Consider the following 14,886-nt stretch of genomic DNA (forward strand, 5'->3'; position numbering starts at 1 on the left):
CGGGAGCGGGTGTCCCGGGACAGGGCTGCGGGGCGCGGCGCATCCCGCCTTCTCTTCCTCTTAGAGACAGAACCAGCGGCATTTGGACACTCGTCCCTTTAAGCGCAAGCGGACAGAGCTCTCTTTTTGCAGCCAACAGCCCTTCCCACCGCGTACCAGAAGGGAACAAGCCAGCCCCAAACCCGGGAGCCGGAATCTCGGGACAGGGCTGCGGTGCCCGACGAATCGCACCTTCTTTCGCCGCCTGGAGAGGGGACCGGCGGCCCCGGAACCCCCGTCCCTCGGGGGGGCAGCGGCCGGAGCGGCCCTAGGCAGCGCGGCCGGAGCGAGCGGGTCCCGGGCCGGGAGCCGGGGCGGGGGGGATCCCGTGTCGGGGCGCGCTTACCTGCTGCACGGCGGCGGCTCGCGGGTACAGGTCGAGCACCAGCAGCAGGGGCACGTGCACATTCTTGCCGCCGAAGAGCCGCGGAGCTGCGGACACAGAGAGAGGCGCCGTTAGCGCGGGCGGAGCGGGGCCGGGCCGGGCCGGGCCCCCCCGCCCTCACCGCTCTGCCGCGCCGCCAGCTCCAGCAGGTCGGTCAGCGTCTGCACCAGCGTCTCCAGCCGCTTCCTCTCCTGGAAATTCTGCAGCCGGACGAGTAGCTTGTTCAGCGCCCGTTCCTCCCTCGCCTCGGCCTCCTCGGCGCCGGCGCTGGCCATGGCCGCGGCCGCCGGCCCAGGGGAGCGGGGCTGCGCCGCCCCTCCCGCCCCGGCGCGCGGCCGCCATCGCCGCCAGGGGGCGCGCGCGGCCCCGCCGGGCCTGCAGATTGACAGCGCGGATATCCAATAGAATCACAGCTCTGGCTCTGGCTCCGCCCACCCGCTATAAAAGGGCCCGCGGCGCGGCTGCCGGCACTGAGGCGCGAGGCGCGAAAAGGGGGAGCTGACCTGGTCGGTCGTTTGAGTTCTAACCCCACCTTCACAAGAGCTCCCTTCCTAAGAGCTCATCCAGTTCCAATTCCCCTGCCATGGCCCTTTCCTGTTCCTCCTCTGAGGCTCTAGAGCGAGTCCAGAGAAGAGCAACAAAGCTGGTGAGGGGATTGAAGAACAAGTCTTATGAGGAGCAGCCGAGAGAGCTGGGGGTGTTTAGCCTGGAGAGGAGGAGGCTGAGGGGAGGCTTTATTGCGCTTTACAACTACCTGAAAGGAGGTTGTGGAGAGGAGGGAGCTGGCTTCTTCTCCCAAGTGACAGGGGACAGGACAAGAGGGAATGGCATCAAGCTCTGCCAGGGGAGGACAGAAAAAAAAAAATTTCGCAGAAAGTGTCGTTGGGCACTGGAACAGGCTGCCCAGGGAGGTGGTTGAGTCACCTTCCCTGGGAGTGTTTAAAAGACGGGTGGATGAGGTGCTGAGGGGAATGGTTTAGTGATTGATGGGAATGGTTGGACTTGGTGATCCAGTGGGTCCTTTCCAGCCTAGTGACTCTATGATTCCTCTTCATACAGCAAATCCTCATCTGAAGTCCTGTGCCTGCTGTAGGTATTGCTCCTTGGTTGACTTTCCTGGGCATTTAGCAATCTGTCTGTGTGACTGTTGTCTGGGGGTCAGACACTGAAGCAGTAGTCTGGATTTAAAAAAGGGGGAAGAAAAGGGGGCAGGAGAAGCAAAGAAGCTATGTATTTGTTATATTTAATCATAGAATAGTTTGGGTTGGAAGGGACCTTAAAGCCCATCAAGTTCCAATCCCCTGCCGTGGGCAGGGACATCTCCCACCAGACCAGGCTGCCCAAGGCCCCATCCAACCTGGCCTTGAACACCTCCAGGGATGGGGCAGCCACAACTTCCCCGGACAACCTGTGCCAATGGTGAAGAAATTCTTCCTTATGTCTAGCCTAAATCTGCCCCTCTCAGATTTACAGCCATTGCCCCTAGTCCTGTCACTGCAAGCCTTTGTAAACAGTCCCTCCCCAGCTTCTTTGTATGCCTGTATGTGTACGTGTAGAGCACTCTCCTGGGTAGGGAGGTGACACAAGAAGTACTTATAACAAGAAGTGGAATGGTTTTGATTTAAGCTAAAGTCAAATTAAGTTTCATCTAGGTAATTGTGTTCTTTGAGTGTTAGACAGACTGTTGCTCTGACAAAATGTTTTCTTTCAGACTGTTTTTTTCCAGACACTGTTCATTCTTTGACAATCATAAGGTCTTGCATGGGGTATGGTCAGTGCTGAACAGCACACATGTTGATAATGATAACATTAAAATGAGTCCTTGGAAAGTAATAGAATATCCATAAGATTTCTGGGAAAATTTATCCATATGCATGTGAGTAGGAAATATATTCTATAACCATCTCTTGTCTTGTTGTGCATGATTGGTAGAGATCACTCCCTCATTTTGCTTAAGCCTAATAAAGGATTCTTGCTTTCTAAATCTCCAAAACAAGCCTTAGAGAGGGTTTCATTTGCCACCATTTTTGATATCAGAAGGAGAAGGGAAAAGACAGTAGGCAATGTGTGTGTCTAATATGTATCTCCCTTGGTAGGGATTGGGTCGTAAGCTGGGGAGGTGCCTCCTTGCCTCATGTGGTGTTTGTGGTTTTCATCCTTTCATGATGTGATGGGTCTGGGAAGGTGAAGGGAGAGCTGTGCTCCTGAAGCTGCTGAGGTGAGGCTGTGTTTAACTTCACCTCAGTGAGGCACCTGCTCTGCACTCCTGAACGCTTTGGCCTTGTGGGTTCAGGGCTGTGGGTTTGTTTAAAAAAAACAAACCCTGTTGTTCTACTTGACAGACAAATTTCCGTCTAGGCCTTGCAGTGTGAGATTGCTGTTTGGAGATAAGAAGGTTCTCTCACTGTGTGCATGCATTGCTTCATTTGTGGTTGATGCAATCTTCCTGAGGTCTGGCAATAACTCTGGTACATCTGATGCCCTTCTGAAGTAGTGAAGTGTGGACGGGAGGCTAGAAATAACTTTTTTGAAAAATAATTGTTGATTAGAAAGGTAGTATCAGTGGAATATATTACATAACTTCTTAAATCAAAAGTACTCATTAAGGAAGTAAACTCTTCAGCTGAACTGGACTGTGAGACAAAGGTCTTATCTTTGGGGGATCATGGTGGGAGTAAGGACTTACTTGAAGCTTTTGCTTAGATTGCACAGTTTTGTGGATAGAAGTGCATAATGCGAATTCAGTAGCTGACTTGCAAGTTGCTTATTTATTTCTCAAAATAAACTTTGAAAAACGGTATTTAGTAATGCCTCTGAAGCCATGTGGTCCTGGATAAACTGTCTGATCTGCTGGTCAGATTGTATGTTGCTGTCAACATCATTCATTATTTCTTAGGGGTTTGTGCACAAAGAAACTATTGTCTTGGCATTCCAATTATAGCCTGTTAACTAAGACTGCACTTGTTAAATGATGAGCTAGTTTATTCCTCTTTGAAGCACAGAAGAACATATATGAATGTGAGACAGCTTTATGGAACAGTCTGAGATGTGTTTCACTTGAAATATATAAAGATATTTTTTTCCTTTCTGCAGAAGCAGTAATTCAAGGACAAAGAAAAACTTAAAAAAATATTTTCTAGATGTAAAGCCTCATTGCTGGCTTCCTGGAGTTTTGACAAGATTCTTTTATCCTGCAAATGGTATGAATGCAACTATAGTCTTTCAAGTTGTATCAGTAATTGGCTTTCTCCAGTGTCTGCAAATCTGTAGCCATTATTATACTTCAGCAAAAGATTTTTAAAGTTCAATCTTCATAGTTCACACAAATCAGAAATGGCAGTTATGAGTTACAACTAGTGATATTTGATAAAGTCATACTAATACGCCTTTCAAATCCTGATCTTAAAATGAATTTGTGGTTGTTTTCTGCATTTAGCACAGCAGCTCTACTGCTTCTCTGCTCTTCCTTGCATAATGTTTCACATTAGAATGTACAAATGCAAGTTATGTATTAGAGCTTCAGTGAATGTAAGTGAAAAAGTTGTGCATGTCTTTAAGGAAAATTGGGAGCCAGGCTTTTCTCCTGAAATATGTTGTGCTTTCTAACCATGCTGGGTGGAGGCCACTTGGGATTATGCATTTATGGTAGTTTATCTTTTGCTGCTTTTAGAGCCTGTGTTAGTCCTTTTCTGGTCAGCTCTGTCCCAAACAACTGTCAGCTGCTTAGAAAACTGAGGACCAAGGTATTAGACAGGTAAGTGGAAAAAGAAAACAAAAATTAGAGCTAAAATGTAACCTTCATTTATACTTTAAAAGATTTCTTTTCAGTCTCTTAAGGGAACTCAGCTGCAATTTTTTCATTGTGTCCTAGTTGGGCATTAAGGGGTTCTTGTTGTCACTTCCCTTCCCCTGTTGCTCGTTAAATTCCAGAAGACTTTCACTTCTAAGCACTTGCGTACTCTTGAGGTTTCCTTTTCATGTTTTTTATTAAATCTGCCAGCTTTATGTACCAGGTGGCTCATTCTTGAGGCTGAGTGCTTTGGGTGTAGAAGAGTTATTTCCCCTTTTTGTTTTTAATGAGATTGGTAGCTAACTGCCCCATTTGGGCTGTTCTGTGTTTATCCTCTTAGGCTCAGATGGGACTACTAATACACATTAGGTGATGCTTAATCTCTGATGTGTAACTATCTAGATAGGTATGAAGACATAACATGACATACTAACATAGCAGAAACTAATAAATTGTTCTGTCCTTAATATTTAAGAACAGATGCCTAACTCCAGCTTTTGCATTTGTCTATCACAACTGGAAAACTGCATGACATCAGAGGTTCCTGGAGTTACGACACACTTGTTCAAATGCACTGGGTACTTACTGCTTGGTGGTGGCATTATCAATGGGATTCCAGCTACTTTATGCAATGCTGCTTTTTCTTTCCTGCTGTGGCTTATGAGCACATTGATGTAATGTGGAGCTATGTGGAATATCAAATGTAACTTGAAGACCTGCAGAGAGAATATAGAACAATGTGAATGTTTGAGCTTTGCCTTGCTTGTTGTAATTTTGACACATCTATTTTCAGTGAAAAATAGCAGCATGATCACACCGATGAGTATTTTTCTTGTGCGGAACTTGGAGTGAGGCTATTATTGAACACACTTTTTAAAAAAAGAATGTTAATGTTCAGAACATCGTTAGAATTCACTAGTTTATTGTAATGACTGTATGAATGTTGATGTCTGACCACATGTACTTGGTGGAATCACTTCTGCTTTACATTTGGTTTCATCACATATGTATGTAATGGGGTTTTGGCACTGTTATGCAATACAGAAATTGAGCAGTCAAATCTACTTACTATTTCAGAATTCCTCAGTTGATGGGTTTTTTGGGTTTTGGTTTGTTTTTTTTTTTGGCTGGTAGTCAATACCAAGATGACATATTTTGGTTTTTTACAAGGACATGACAGGTGTCCCTATGGAAGGCACAAGGAAAGCAAAGTATACTAACTCGTGAGCTTAGACTGTCCTGTAAATAAAACACTATGATCAGTTGTATTGGATTTGTGTGGCAAGATTTTGTAGCATATGGAATTACGGGGGCAGCTTCTGTGAAAAGCTTCTAGAAGTTCCCTCTATGTCCAAGAGAGCCAATACTAGACAGCTCCAAGACTGACCTGCCACTGGCCAAGGCTGAACCTATCAGTGACTGTGGTAGTACCTCTAGGATAACATATTTAAGAAGGGAAAAAAACCTGTACAGCAGCAACAGCACTCAGAGGGAGAAGTGAGAATATGTGAGGGAAACAACTCTGTATGCAACAAGGTCAGTGAAGGAGCTGGAGGAGGTGCTGCAGGTGCCAGAGCAGAGATACCCCTGCAGCCTGTGGTGAAGACCATGGTGAGGCAGGCTGTCCCCCTGCAGACCATTGTTGGAGTGATCAGCTGCACTTACATGGCCTTTTTGACATTTAATAGTGTTCACACCGAAAGTAGTGACCCATCAGGTGCAATCTGTGATCAGTTGAGCTGATTGATGTAGAAGAGAAAAAGATACAGCATTCAGGGGGAAGACACTCAGGTGTGTTTGTGCACATGGTTGCTTTTATACCAGTCTGAAGAGCTTGGCTGGCTGGGCCAAAAGATTCTTGATGACTTTCACCTTCTTGGGGCTGATAGGTTTCCTGAAGTTTTGACTGTATGTGCAGCAAGACAAGTTTTGGTGGCCTTTTCCCTTTTATAGCTTCTTGAATTGCCAGGCTGAGTCCATCCTGGAAGCTGACAGGGTTATCAGGTCAAGTTCTTGGGCACAGCCACGCTCAGCAAATCTGTCTCAGACTGTGGGACTGCGTTTCTCAGCTGGTGGGTTTGAATCCCACTCTTTCTACTCTGACTCACCACAGCTCTCATTGTACTAGGTGACCTACTCTGCCTTTTGGACTGATTGCCTCTGGCTCTGGGAATCTGGGACTCTTCAGGGATGGGAATAAGTGCATTGGTAATGCATCTAGTGAGAGCTTGTTCATGTGGAATCCAGGCATTTGTCAGGCAGGTTCCCCTCTTCTTGGCAATGCGTGGCTGAAAGGCTAACCTGGAATTTGAACTGGGGGCCATGTAACAGGATGCCTGAGGTGCAGCTGTCCAGTTGTTGAAAACCGTGTAACCACTGCAGATGTAAATCCTTCTAAATATAGCAGAAGAAACCAAGAAATATTTGTTGTCTCTTCTTTGTTGGATGGGTAATTTCCTGTAAGAAGCAAGTAGTCATTTCCCTATTCTTTTTGTAGATAAAGGCAGAACTGAAATGGTCAGGAAAGACCAGATTGGTGGAGATGCTTGTTTTGCAGATAAGCTTGAACTTAATTTTTCTTGTAAAATGGACTGTCATGGACCAAACTGTAACTGTTCACATTGGGTTCGTACTTTTAGACTGCTTAGGTCTAAGATGTTCCATATATAACATGAGGAAGTACTACTCTGGTTTCTCTTTCTTCCTCATCTGCATGACAGGAAAGATTTGGTCCTGAGCACTAGCCACTGACCCAGGCTCGAGAAGTGTCAGCCCACTTCTGGTAAGTCTTGTCTCTCTGCAGGGCTTGTCCTGTGTTCCTCTGATCCTGTTCTTTGGCCATGACATCAGCCTGTGTGCCATGCTATGCTACATCCTATCTGTATCTTATAAGAGCTTGCTGCTCTGCTTCGTCGTCAGCCAGAGCAGCCTGTGTCACTTAGCAGTGAAGCATCTGTCCCCTGTGTTGAACAAAGAGGCACCACATACATATGTTAAATAGCCGATTTTAGCCATCCTTATATATTTGATTTGGCAGCCTCTGTCCTTGTTGCTAGTCCCCCCTCCTCTGAGAGAGGACTATGGGGAATAGGAGCATCAGGAAGTGTTATTTGTACTTGCTGTAACTTGTCTTCCACTGTGTGTGGTGATGGTTACAACTGCTTGACTTCGTCATGTAGCCTCCCAGAAGCTATGGGCCCGTGTATGCAGAGCATTGTGTAGCCTTTGCGCTGTGTATTGGTTTTCATTGTAGCCTGACTAGTCAATACACCTCATTGCAGCAGCTCAAAGACCAGAAAAACCTCTCCATCCTTAGAGCTTTTCAAGACCCAACAGGATATAGTCCTAAGCAACTATTTCTCATTATATATTGGACTCTGCTTTGAGAAAGAGATTGGGCTAGCAATGTCCTGAAATCCCTTTTGACAGGAATTACCCTGTAGTTTCAGAATAATGCTCCACTCACATTCCCTGTGACGATACTAAAAGCTCCTTCTACTAAGTAGCATTCAGACAGTAATCTTAATTTTAGGAAAAAAAAGATCATTTCAAGAATGTGAAACCTTATGATTTCCTGGATCTTATATTTCACATAGGAAAGCAGTGATAGCAGCTGTGTATCTTAAGTCTTGAGAGGTGGAGTTGACAACTGAATGAATTTGAGAAGCATCTTGCAGAATCCATAAAGGGGAAGATCAGTAGAGGGTATACCAGGAGAACATAACATAATTTTTATTTAGCCTGCTTTGGATATCACTAGGGCCATATAACAGTTTCCCTAAAATGGGAATTGTCTCTCTGGTGTGGAATGTAATAGTACTTTCCCTCCATCAAGCTGATGTGTAAAGCTTGTGGAAGTAGTACTACAAATATAGCAGATGAACTCTGGACGAAGACTAGCAAAGCCAGCTTTTATTTGAGTGTAAAATCACACTTAAGTATATACTTAAAAAAGAAGTCTCATCTAAAACGTACTTTTTCTTGAATAAATAAGTGCACTCTGAGACTTTACTACACAGCCAGGGACACTTGTAGCTGAAGAGCTTTGCCACTTAATGCCTGAGTATTTTGTTGCAGTTTTTGTGATATAGTTGGTGTGAGACTTACGAGCTTCAAACAATTACCCTAGTAGTTTCTGTTACTTTAACAATTATGCTTTAGTGTGACTTGAATTTTATGCAGTGTTTAAAAAAGAAAAAAAACCAAAACCCACAACCAAATCTTAATCTACTTAAACTATTTTATGAGGGTGTAGGCAAATGACAAGGTTTCAATCTGACTTGTTGCTCAGGAAATGCTGATGTCCTTAATTAGTTCAACTTTTTCCCAGAAAAAGGATAGCCACATTGAAATCACCTTTGAGAATACTCTAACTTGTCCATCAATCATGAATCTCCAGAGTCTACATGGGTCATTGTCTACACAGAGGGACATGAAGTTATGGTTCCTGCAGATGATTTCTGTCTGCTGTTTCATCCAAGCACTAATGTCTTGCAGTTCTGTGGGCAAATGTGTAGTGCCTGGCCACAATGATGTGTCAGGAAGGTGTGGTGAGACTTGAGTAAACCCATGATCCTTTTGGAAGACCAGAGCAAGCTATAGTGTGGCTGCATCTCTGATGTGGTTGCATTCAAAGTGCTTGTTTGGGCTGTGACCTGCATGCATAATCTCATCCTCGGAGCTGCTTCCTTTCACAGGGGACTGATAAACATGCCCCAAGTAGGCATTCTGGGGAACTGGTGTGCAGTAACCTGGTAGAGGTACCCAAGGAACTGGAGACGAATTCCCCTTTAGAGGATAATGTATTTCCTAAGGGCAGTCTGATACCCAAATAATAATATAAACATCTAAATCGAACGTAAAATGGTGGCTAGGATAATCTGTGCGTTTTGCTTACTGAGTCAGTGCAGTCTGGGGTGTGACGGTGTCAGCATCATGAATAGCAACATAGCATCTGCATTACCAAAGCAGTAAGGCATTTTCTTACTATGATGGAATGTTTATTGGATTCATACTCTTGGGCAGAGTCCTGTGACAGAGCAGTCAAAGCGTAGAGAAAAAAAACCTCCATGAATTCTAGCAAAGATAAAGATATAGAAAGATTTTTGCAATAAGTCTTGAATCTTCTAAGCAAAAATGTATATATTCTTCAAGACTGTAATGATATTCGCTGTTACCCAATTGTGAACATTGAACTATTGTTTTCTTTGCATAAGTTTGTGTAGCTCAGTACCTATGCACAGTGACCCACAATCACCCTAATTCTCTTTCTGATTTCCTGTCACTTTTCCCAACAGTGTGGCATGTGCTGTTGCCACACAACGGCTCCCGCAGGACACTCTCCTATTTCTCTGCATGTGACCTGTTTTCATTTGCTTAAGGACAGCCATTACTCTAGCCCTACACTGAAAGGCAAGATATGCGATATGAATGAAAAGGAAATAGTTGCTTCACAATATCCTGGTGGGGCTGTAGGACTCATTGCCTTATAGCACAAATGTGTAGCAGAATTAAAGGAGCAGAGGATATTCCTCAGATTTCCCAGGGCTAAAGAGGTTAAGCTTCATTTGGAGTAATAAGATTTGTGTTTTGTGGGATAGATCTTAAGTCAATTTTTCCGAAGTCTCACTGAAGGCTTTTTGCTCTTTTCTCTGAAGCATTTATTGTTGGCCACAGGCTATCACTTCAGATCTGCCAGTCTTCTGATTTGATGTAATGATTTCCACAGCCTTATACAATTTATCATGAACATCGTTATGTTTTCTCAGGATCGGTGTAATGTTGTGCATGAATGGAGGATGCTTTGAACCATATTGAAAGTGAACACAGTACTCCACGTAAGTGGAGATGGAGCCAGGCTCTTTGGTGGTGCATGGTAGGAGGATGAAGGACAGCAGGCATAAGCTAAAAAGGTTCAGACTGGCTATAAGGAAAAACTGTTTCACCATAAGATGAGTCAAGCAGTACAGCATGTTGCTTGGCGAGGTTGCTAGGTCTGTGTCTTTGGGTGCTTTGAAAACCTGACTGGATAAAGCCCTGACAAACCTGGCCTAACATCAGAGCTGATTGCTTGGAGCGGGAACTTAGACTGGAGACTTACAGATGTCCCTTTCAATCTGAATTGCCCTATGATGTTATATTTTCTTTTCTGTGCAGTAGCAGACCAGAGATGATAAGCTGGCGCTTCATCGAAGTTGGACTTCTTAATGAAATGTACTGAAATTCTAGACATCTGTCATTGCAGTTAGGTTAGATGGCACAGAGCTTCTTAATCGCTAGCAGAATATTTTATTATAGGCAGCTTTGCTTTTCTCATGAATAAATGGTAGTAAAATCTACAGTAAAATCTACTCTCTGACTAGTGGCTGGGCAAAATTCCTAATCAGAATGTCTTTCTGAAACCAGCTTGTGATGGCAAGATTTCCATCTTGTTTCATGTTGTCTTGGAATATACAGGACCTTCTCCTGGGCGCACTTGTTAGCGCAGGTTGCTTTTGCCTTTGTCCAGACAGGACTGGGAGGTGGGCAGGGGGAAAACCAAACTGCATGTCTGTTGCTAATCTTCATTTTGTATTTGATTTGCTTTGTGAATCTAGGGGACAGTCAGCAAAGTAAAGGCAATCACCCATATCAACATGTTTTGTTCAACAGAACTATGTGACCTGATCTCTTGTGACAGATGAACTGTTACTTTTACTTCTGTTTTTTAAGTTTACGTAACCTGGTCCTGACCTTTTTTACATTAAAAAAAAGAGTGTTATGAAGGTTGTATGTTTTTACTAGATTTTCTCTGATATTGTATTGGTATTTTTCCAGTTGTGACAACTAATTCCCGTACACCTAACCAGACAATGTGGCATTGTGACTTTTGATTTGTCACTGAGATTGTTTTATTTGTATGTAAAATGGACCTGGAAACTCCTTTGAATTTTATGCACTTATTTCAGACTTGAGCATTGTTATCCCATTGCCAAGTCAACATGCAACAGTAATTAACCTCAGAATCACAGAAGAGCTGTGGCTGGCAGGGACTCCTGGAAACTGACTAATCCAACTCTTCCTGCACTGAGCCTGGTCACATAAAGCATGTTGCTCAGGCCCATGTTCAACTGGGTTTTGAGTCTCTCCATGGACTAAAGGCTTCTTGGGCAGCCTATTGCAGTGATTGACCATCCTCCCAGTAGGGTTTTTTTGTGCTTAAATGGCATTTCCTGTATTTTACTTTGTGCTACTGCTGCTTATCCTGCCGCTGGGCACCACTGAGCAGAGCCCTGCTCTATTGTTTTTACTTTCCTCCATCAGAAATTATCTATCATTGATAAGATGCCCATGAGCCTTTTCATATTGAGGTTTCTCATTACAGGCCCTAATATTTTTTGCATGCATATCTCTTCCACCTTTCACACTTTGTTCCAATCTTATACATTTTTAATTCAGTTATTCTACTTTCAGTTTCAATATTTGCATTTAAATATCTGAGGCATCTTTGTCTTTATTCCTTCTGAGTAGGGAGGAGTAGGAGTTAATGAATACTAGGAGTAAATGTAATTGCAACCACTTTCTTAAATACTATGATAATATATTTTCTACTCTAGAAAAGCCTCTACTTTTTGTTTATAAGCAACTGAATAAAGTCCACAAGACACTTATCCCTTAATCATCTGCTTTCCTCTCTTCCTCTTCATAGTCTTGTGCTTCCAGTACTGTGTGGCAAAAATGTAATTGGGTATGCACCATGCATTTCAGCATGCATTCTGTCATTGAAAACACAGCCCCTACTTTCCTTATCAGCTTCTGATCACAGATGCGAAGTAGTGGTTGCTGGGTTTTTGATTAGGAACTGCTTATAGCATGTTGCATACTTCCAGCCTTTATGCCTGTGATGCTTTTTCACATAGGCCATCCACACACAGCAGTTTCCGAGGACAACATTGAAAAAGTGTGAGATGTGATTCTAAAAGACAGACAGCTAGGTGTTTGAACAGTAGCTGAGAAAGTTCATTTGGACAAGTGAATTGTTTGGTGCATTCTAACAGAAGAATTGAACATGAGAAAGGTTTGTGCAAAGGCAGAGCCTTCCTGCCTTTAAGCATGTCAACACTCCCTCCCAATTTCGTGTCATCTGCATACTTACTGGAGGTGCACCAGATCTCCTCACCCAGTTCATGCATAAGGATATTAAAGAAGGCTGACTTCAACACTGATCCCAGAGGAACACCACTTGTGACTGGCTGCCAACTGCATTTAGCTCTGTTCACCACTACTCTGAGCTTTGCCATCCAGCCAGTTTTTTACCCAGTGAAGACTGCACATGTCTAAACCATGGGCCACAAGCATGTCTAGGAGAATGCTGTGGGAGACAGTGTCAAAGGCTTTACTGAAGTCCAGGTAAATAACATCCACAGACTTTCCCTCATCCACTAGGCATGTCACCTGGTCATAGGAAATGAGGTCAGTCAAGCAGAACCTGCCTTTCATGAACCTGTGCTGGCTGGGCCTGATCCCCTGGCTGTCCTGCAGGTGCCACATAATGGCACTGAAAATGATCCATTCCATAATCTTCCCTAGTACTGAGGTCAGGCTGACAGGCCTGTAGTTCCCCGGATCCTCCTTTTGGCCCTTCAAATTCAAGTTTTAATTCAGTCTGCCCTTGATATCAGCCATCTCAGACTGGCTTTTGCCATCAGTTGCGTAGCAGTTCTCTCATTTCTTCATCCTTCCCAGCTTTGGCGTTGACACCGATTTGGGTGTTCTATGATGCTTGTAGAGTGGCAGATCAGGAAACGCAGAGAGGCTGAGTCAGTTGTGAAAGGAGTGTATGTTGCAGTGTGATGTAAGCATATTTCAGAACTGAAGATTCATCTTTTTAACAGGAGAGGGAGGCTGTGTGCAAGGAAAGACTGTAGGTTGTTTTTTTTCTGCATTGCTGGAAAGGGACATGATCTTTTGGAACAGTTCTTTTCCCTGGACCATTGCTAGTTCTGGTTGATAGTTTGTTTTGTTTTCCCTTCCTGCTTTCCCATTATTTTATTTGTAGTGCATTACATCACAGGTGAGCCTGCAGAGGCTTTGTTAGATATTGCCTGGGTACTCTCCTCTGCAAGTTCTTTCTGAGCAAGTGTAATGTCAGTCAGGTCCATTTTTCCACATTCAGTTTTGTCTCATCATACTCCCCCTAGAGAGGGGAATGAAAATTTAATTACAGGAGACTTCATAACTGCCTTTTTTTGTTTTTGTTTTTTTTGGGGGGTTTTGTTTTGAACTCTGCTTTGAAAAGCCAAGTGTATTTATTACCAAAGCATAATATTCTGAAAAAAATATTTTTTTCCCTGTGTTATATCCCTGTTCTGTGTGGTTTAAGCCCTGCAGTTGGAAAAGTGTTGGTGTTAATCTGAATGGCAGAAAGTGTTCAAGCAGGGCCTGTTTAGAAATGATATGTCAGTTATTTGATTATCTCCTGGACAAAATGCTGATAAATGATCCATCTGCTTTTATCTCGTAGCCAGCAGGAGCTTTGTGATGTTAATGGATTCATTGCTTCAGAAAACCGTGGCAGACAGGTATTCTACCTTGACCTTTTAAACGTGAGGCTTTGAATTTTAAAAAGATGGAAGTACTGTCCATGGGGCCTGCTCTCTGTACATAAATTACATCTCCACAGCCTACAACCTGGTAAGCTTGGATGGGTGTACTCTTTGCTGACATCTCCACAGCCTACAAACTGGTAAGCTTGGATGGGTGTACTCTTTGCTGAGTGAAAAAACTGGCTGGATGGCCAAGCCCAAAGAGTTTTGGTGAATGGAGTTAAATCCAGTTGACAGCTGGGTACAAGTAGTGTTCTCCAGGGCTCAGTGTTGGAGCCAGTTCTGTTTAATGTCTTTATCCGTGATCTGGATGAGGGAATGGAGTGCTCCCTCAGTAAGTTTGCAGATGAAACCGAGTTGTGTGGGAGTGTTGATCTGCTTGAGGGTAGGAAGGCTCTACAGAGGGACCTGGACAAGCTGGACTGATGGACTGGTGCCTGTAGCAATTGAGGCAAGGACTCTGCCAAGGTCAAAGCAAAATCACTTTATTGGGTAGAGGCAAAGCCTTGTATAGTGTTTCTCTACCCAGCTAGCAGCTACCCCAGTGAATTTCCACTTCTAAAAATCCCACAGCTACAGAGATAAAGTCCAATGACTACTTGCTACCGATGTGCCCCTTGTCTTCATGTTTTCCTTCTTTGCCTGTTCGTCTAGTGCATTCTTTTCTTACTATCCCATGGGTCTTGCCAAGGTCTCAAGCTAGCTACCATGAGAGCATCGGCTGCTTGCTCTGTGCTTGCTGCTGATACTGCAGGTATGCCAAAGCATCAGCCGCTTGCCTTGAATGAGCACAACAGTGGAATCTTCTATGCCCACAGATGCCACTTGTATGAGGTTCAACAAGGCCAAGTACTGGGTCCTGCACTTCAGTCTCAACAACCCCATGCAACGCTACAGGCTTGGGGAAGAGTGGCTGGAAAGGTGCCCAGTGGAAAAGGACAGTTGGCTTGAACGTGACCCAACATTGTGCCCAGGTGGCCAAGAAAGCCAATAGCATCCTGTGTTGTATCAGAAACGGTGAAGCCATCAGAAGCAGGGAAGTGATTGTTCCCTGTACTTTGGTGAGGCTGCACCTCAAATACTTTGTT

The 14,886-nt window shown here is 44.1% G+C and overlaps 1 protein-coding gene across 2 annotated transcripts in view; it reads right to left on the bottom strand.

The window, feature by feature from the left end:
• Positions 1–724, bottom strand: part of LRRK2 (leucine rich repeat kinase 2) — a 65,901-nt gene extending 65,177 nt beyond the window's left edge. For both annotated transcript variants that reach the window (XM_069883245.1, XM_069883236.1), the window contains exons 1-2: positions 546–724; positions 386–471 (exon numbers count right to left, since the gene is read on the bottom strand). In XM_069883245.1, the coding sequence (XP_069739346.1) occupies positions 386–471; positions 546–699 (240 nt within the window). In that variant the 5' untranslated portion in view covers positions 700–724. The remainder of the gene's footprint in view (positions 1–385; positions 472–545) is intronic.
• Between the last annotated feature and the right edge of the window lie 14,162 nt (positions 725–14,886).

Source organism: Phaenicophaeus curvirostris, chromosome 1 (assembly GCF_032191515.1).
Source record: "Phaenicophaeus curvirostris isolate KB17595 chromosome 1, BPBGC_Pcur_1.0, whole genome shotgun sequence".
In the NCBI taxonomy this organism is placed as follows: Eukaryota; Metazoa; Chordata; class Aves; order Cuculiformes; family Cuculidae; genus Phaenicophaeus; species Phaenicophaeus curvirostris.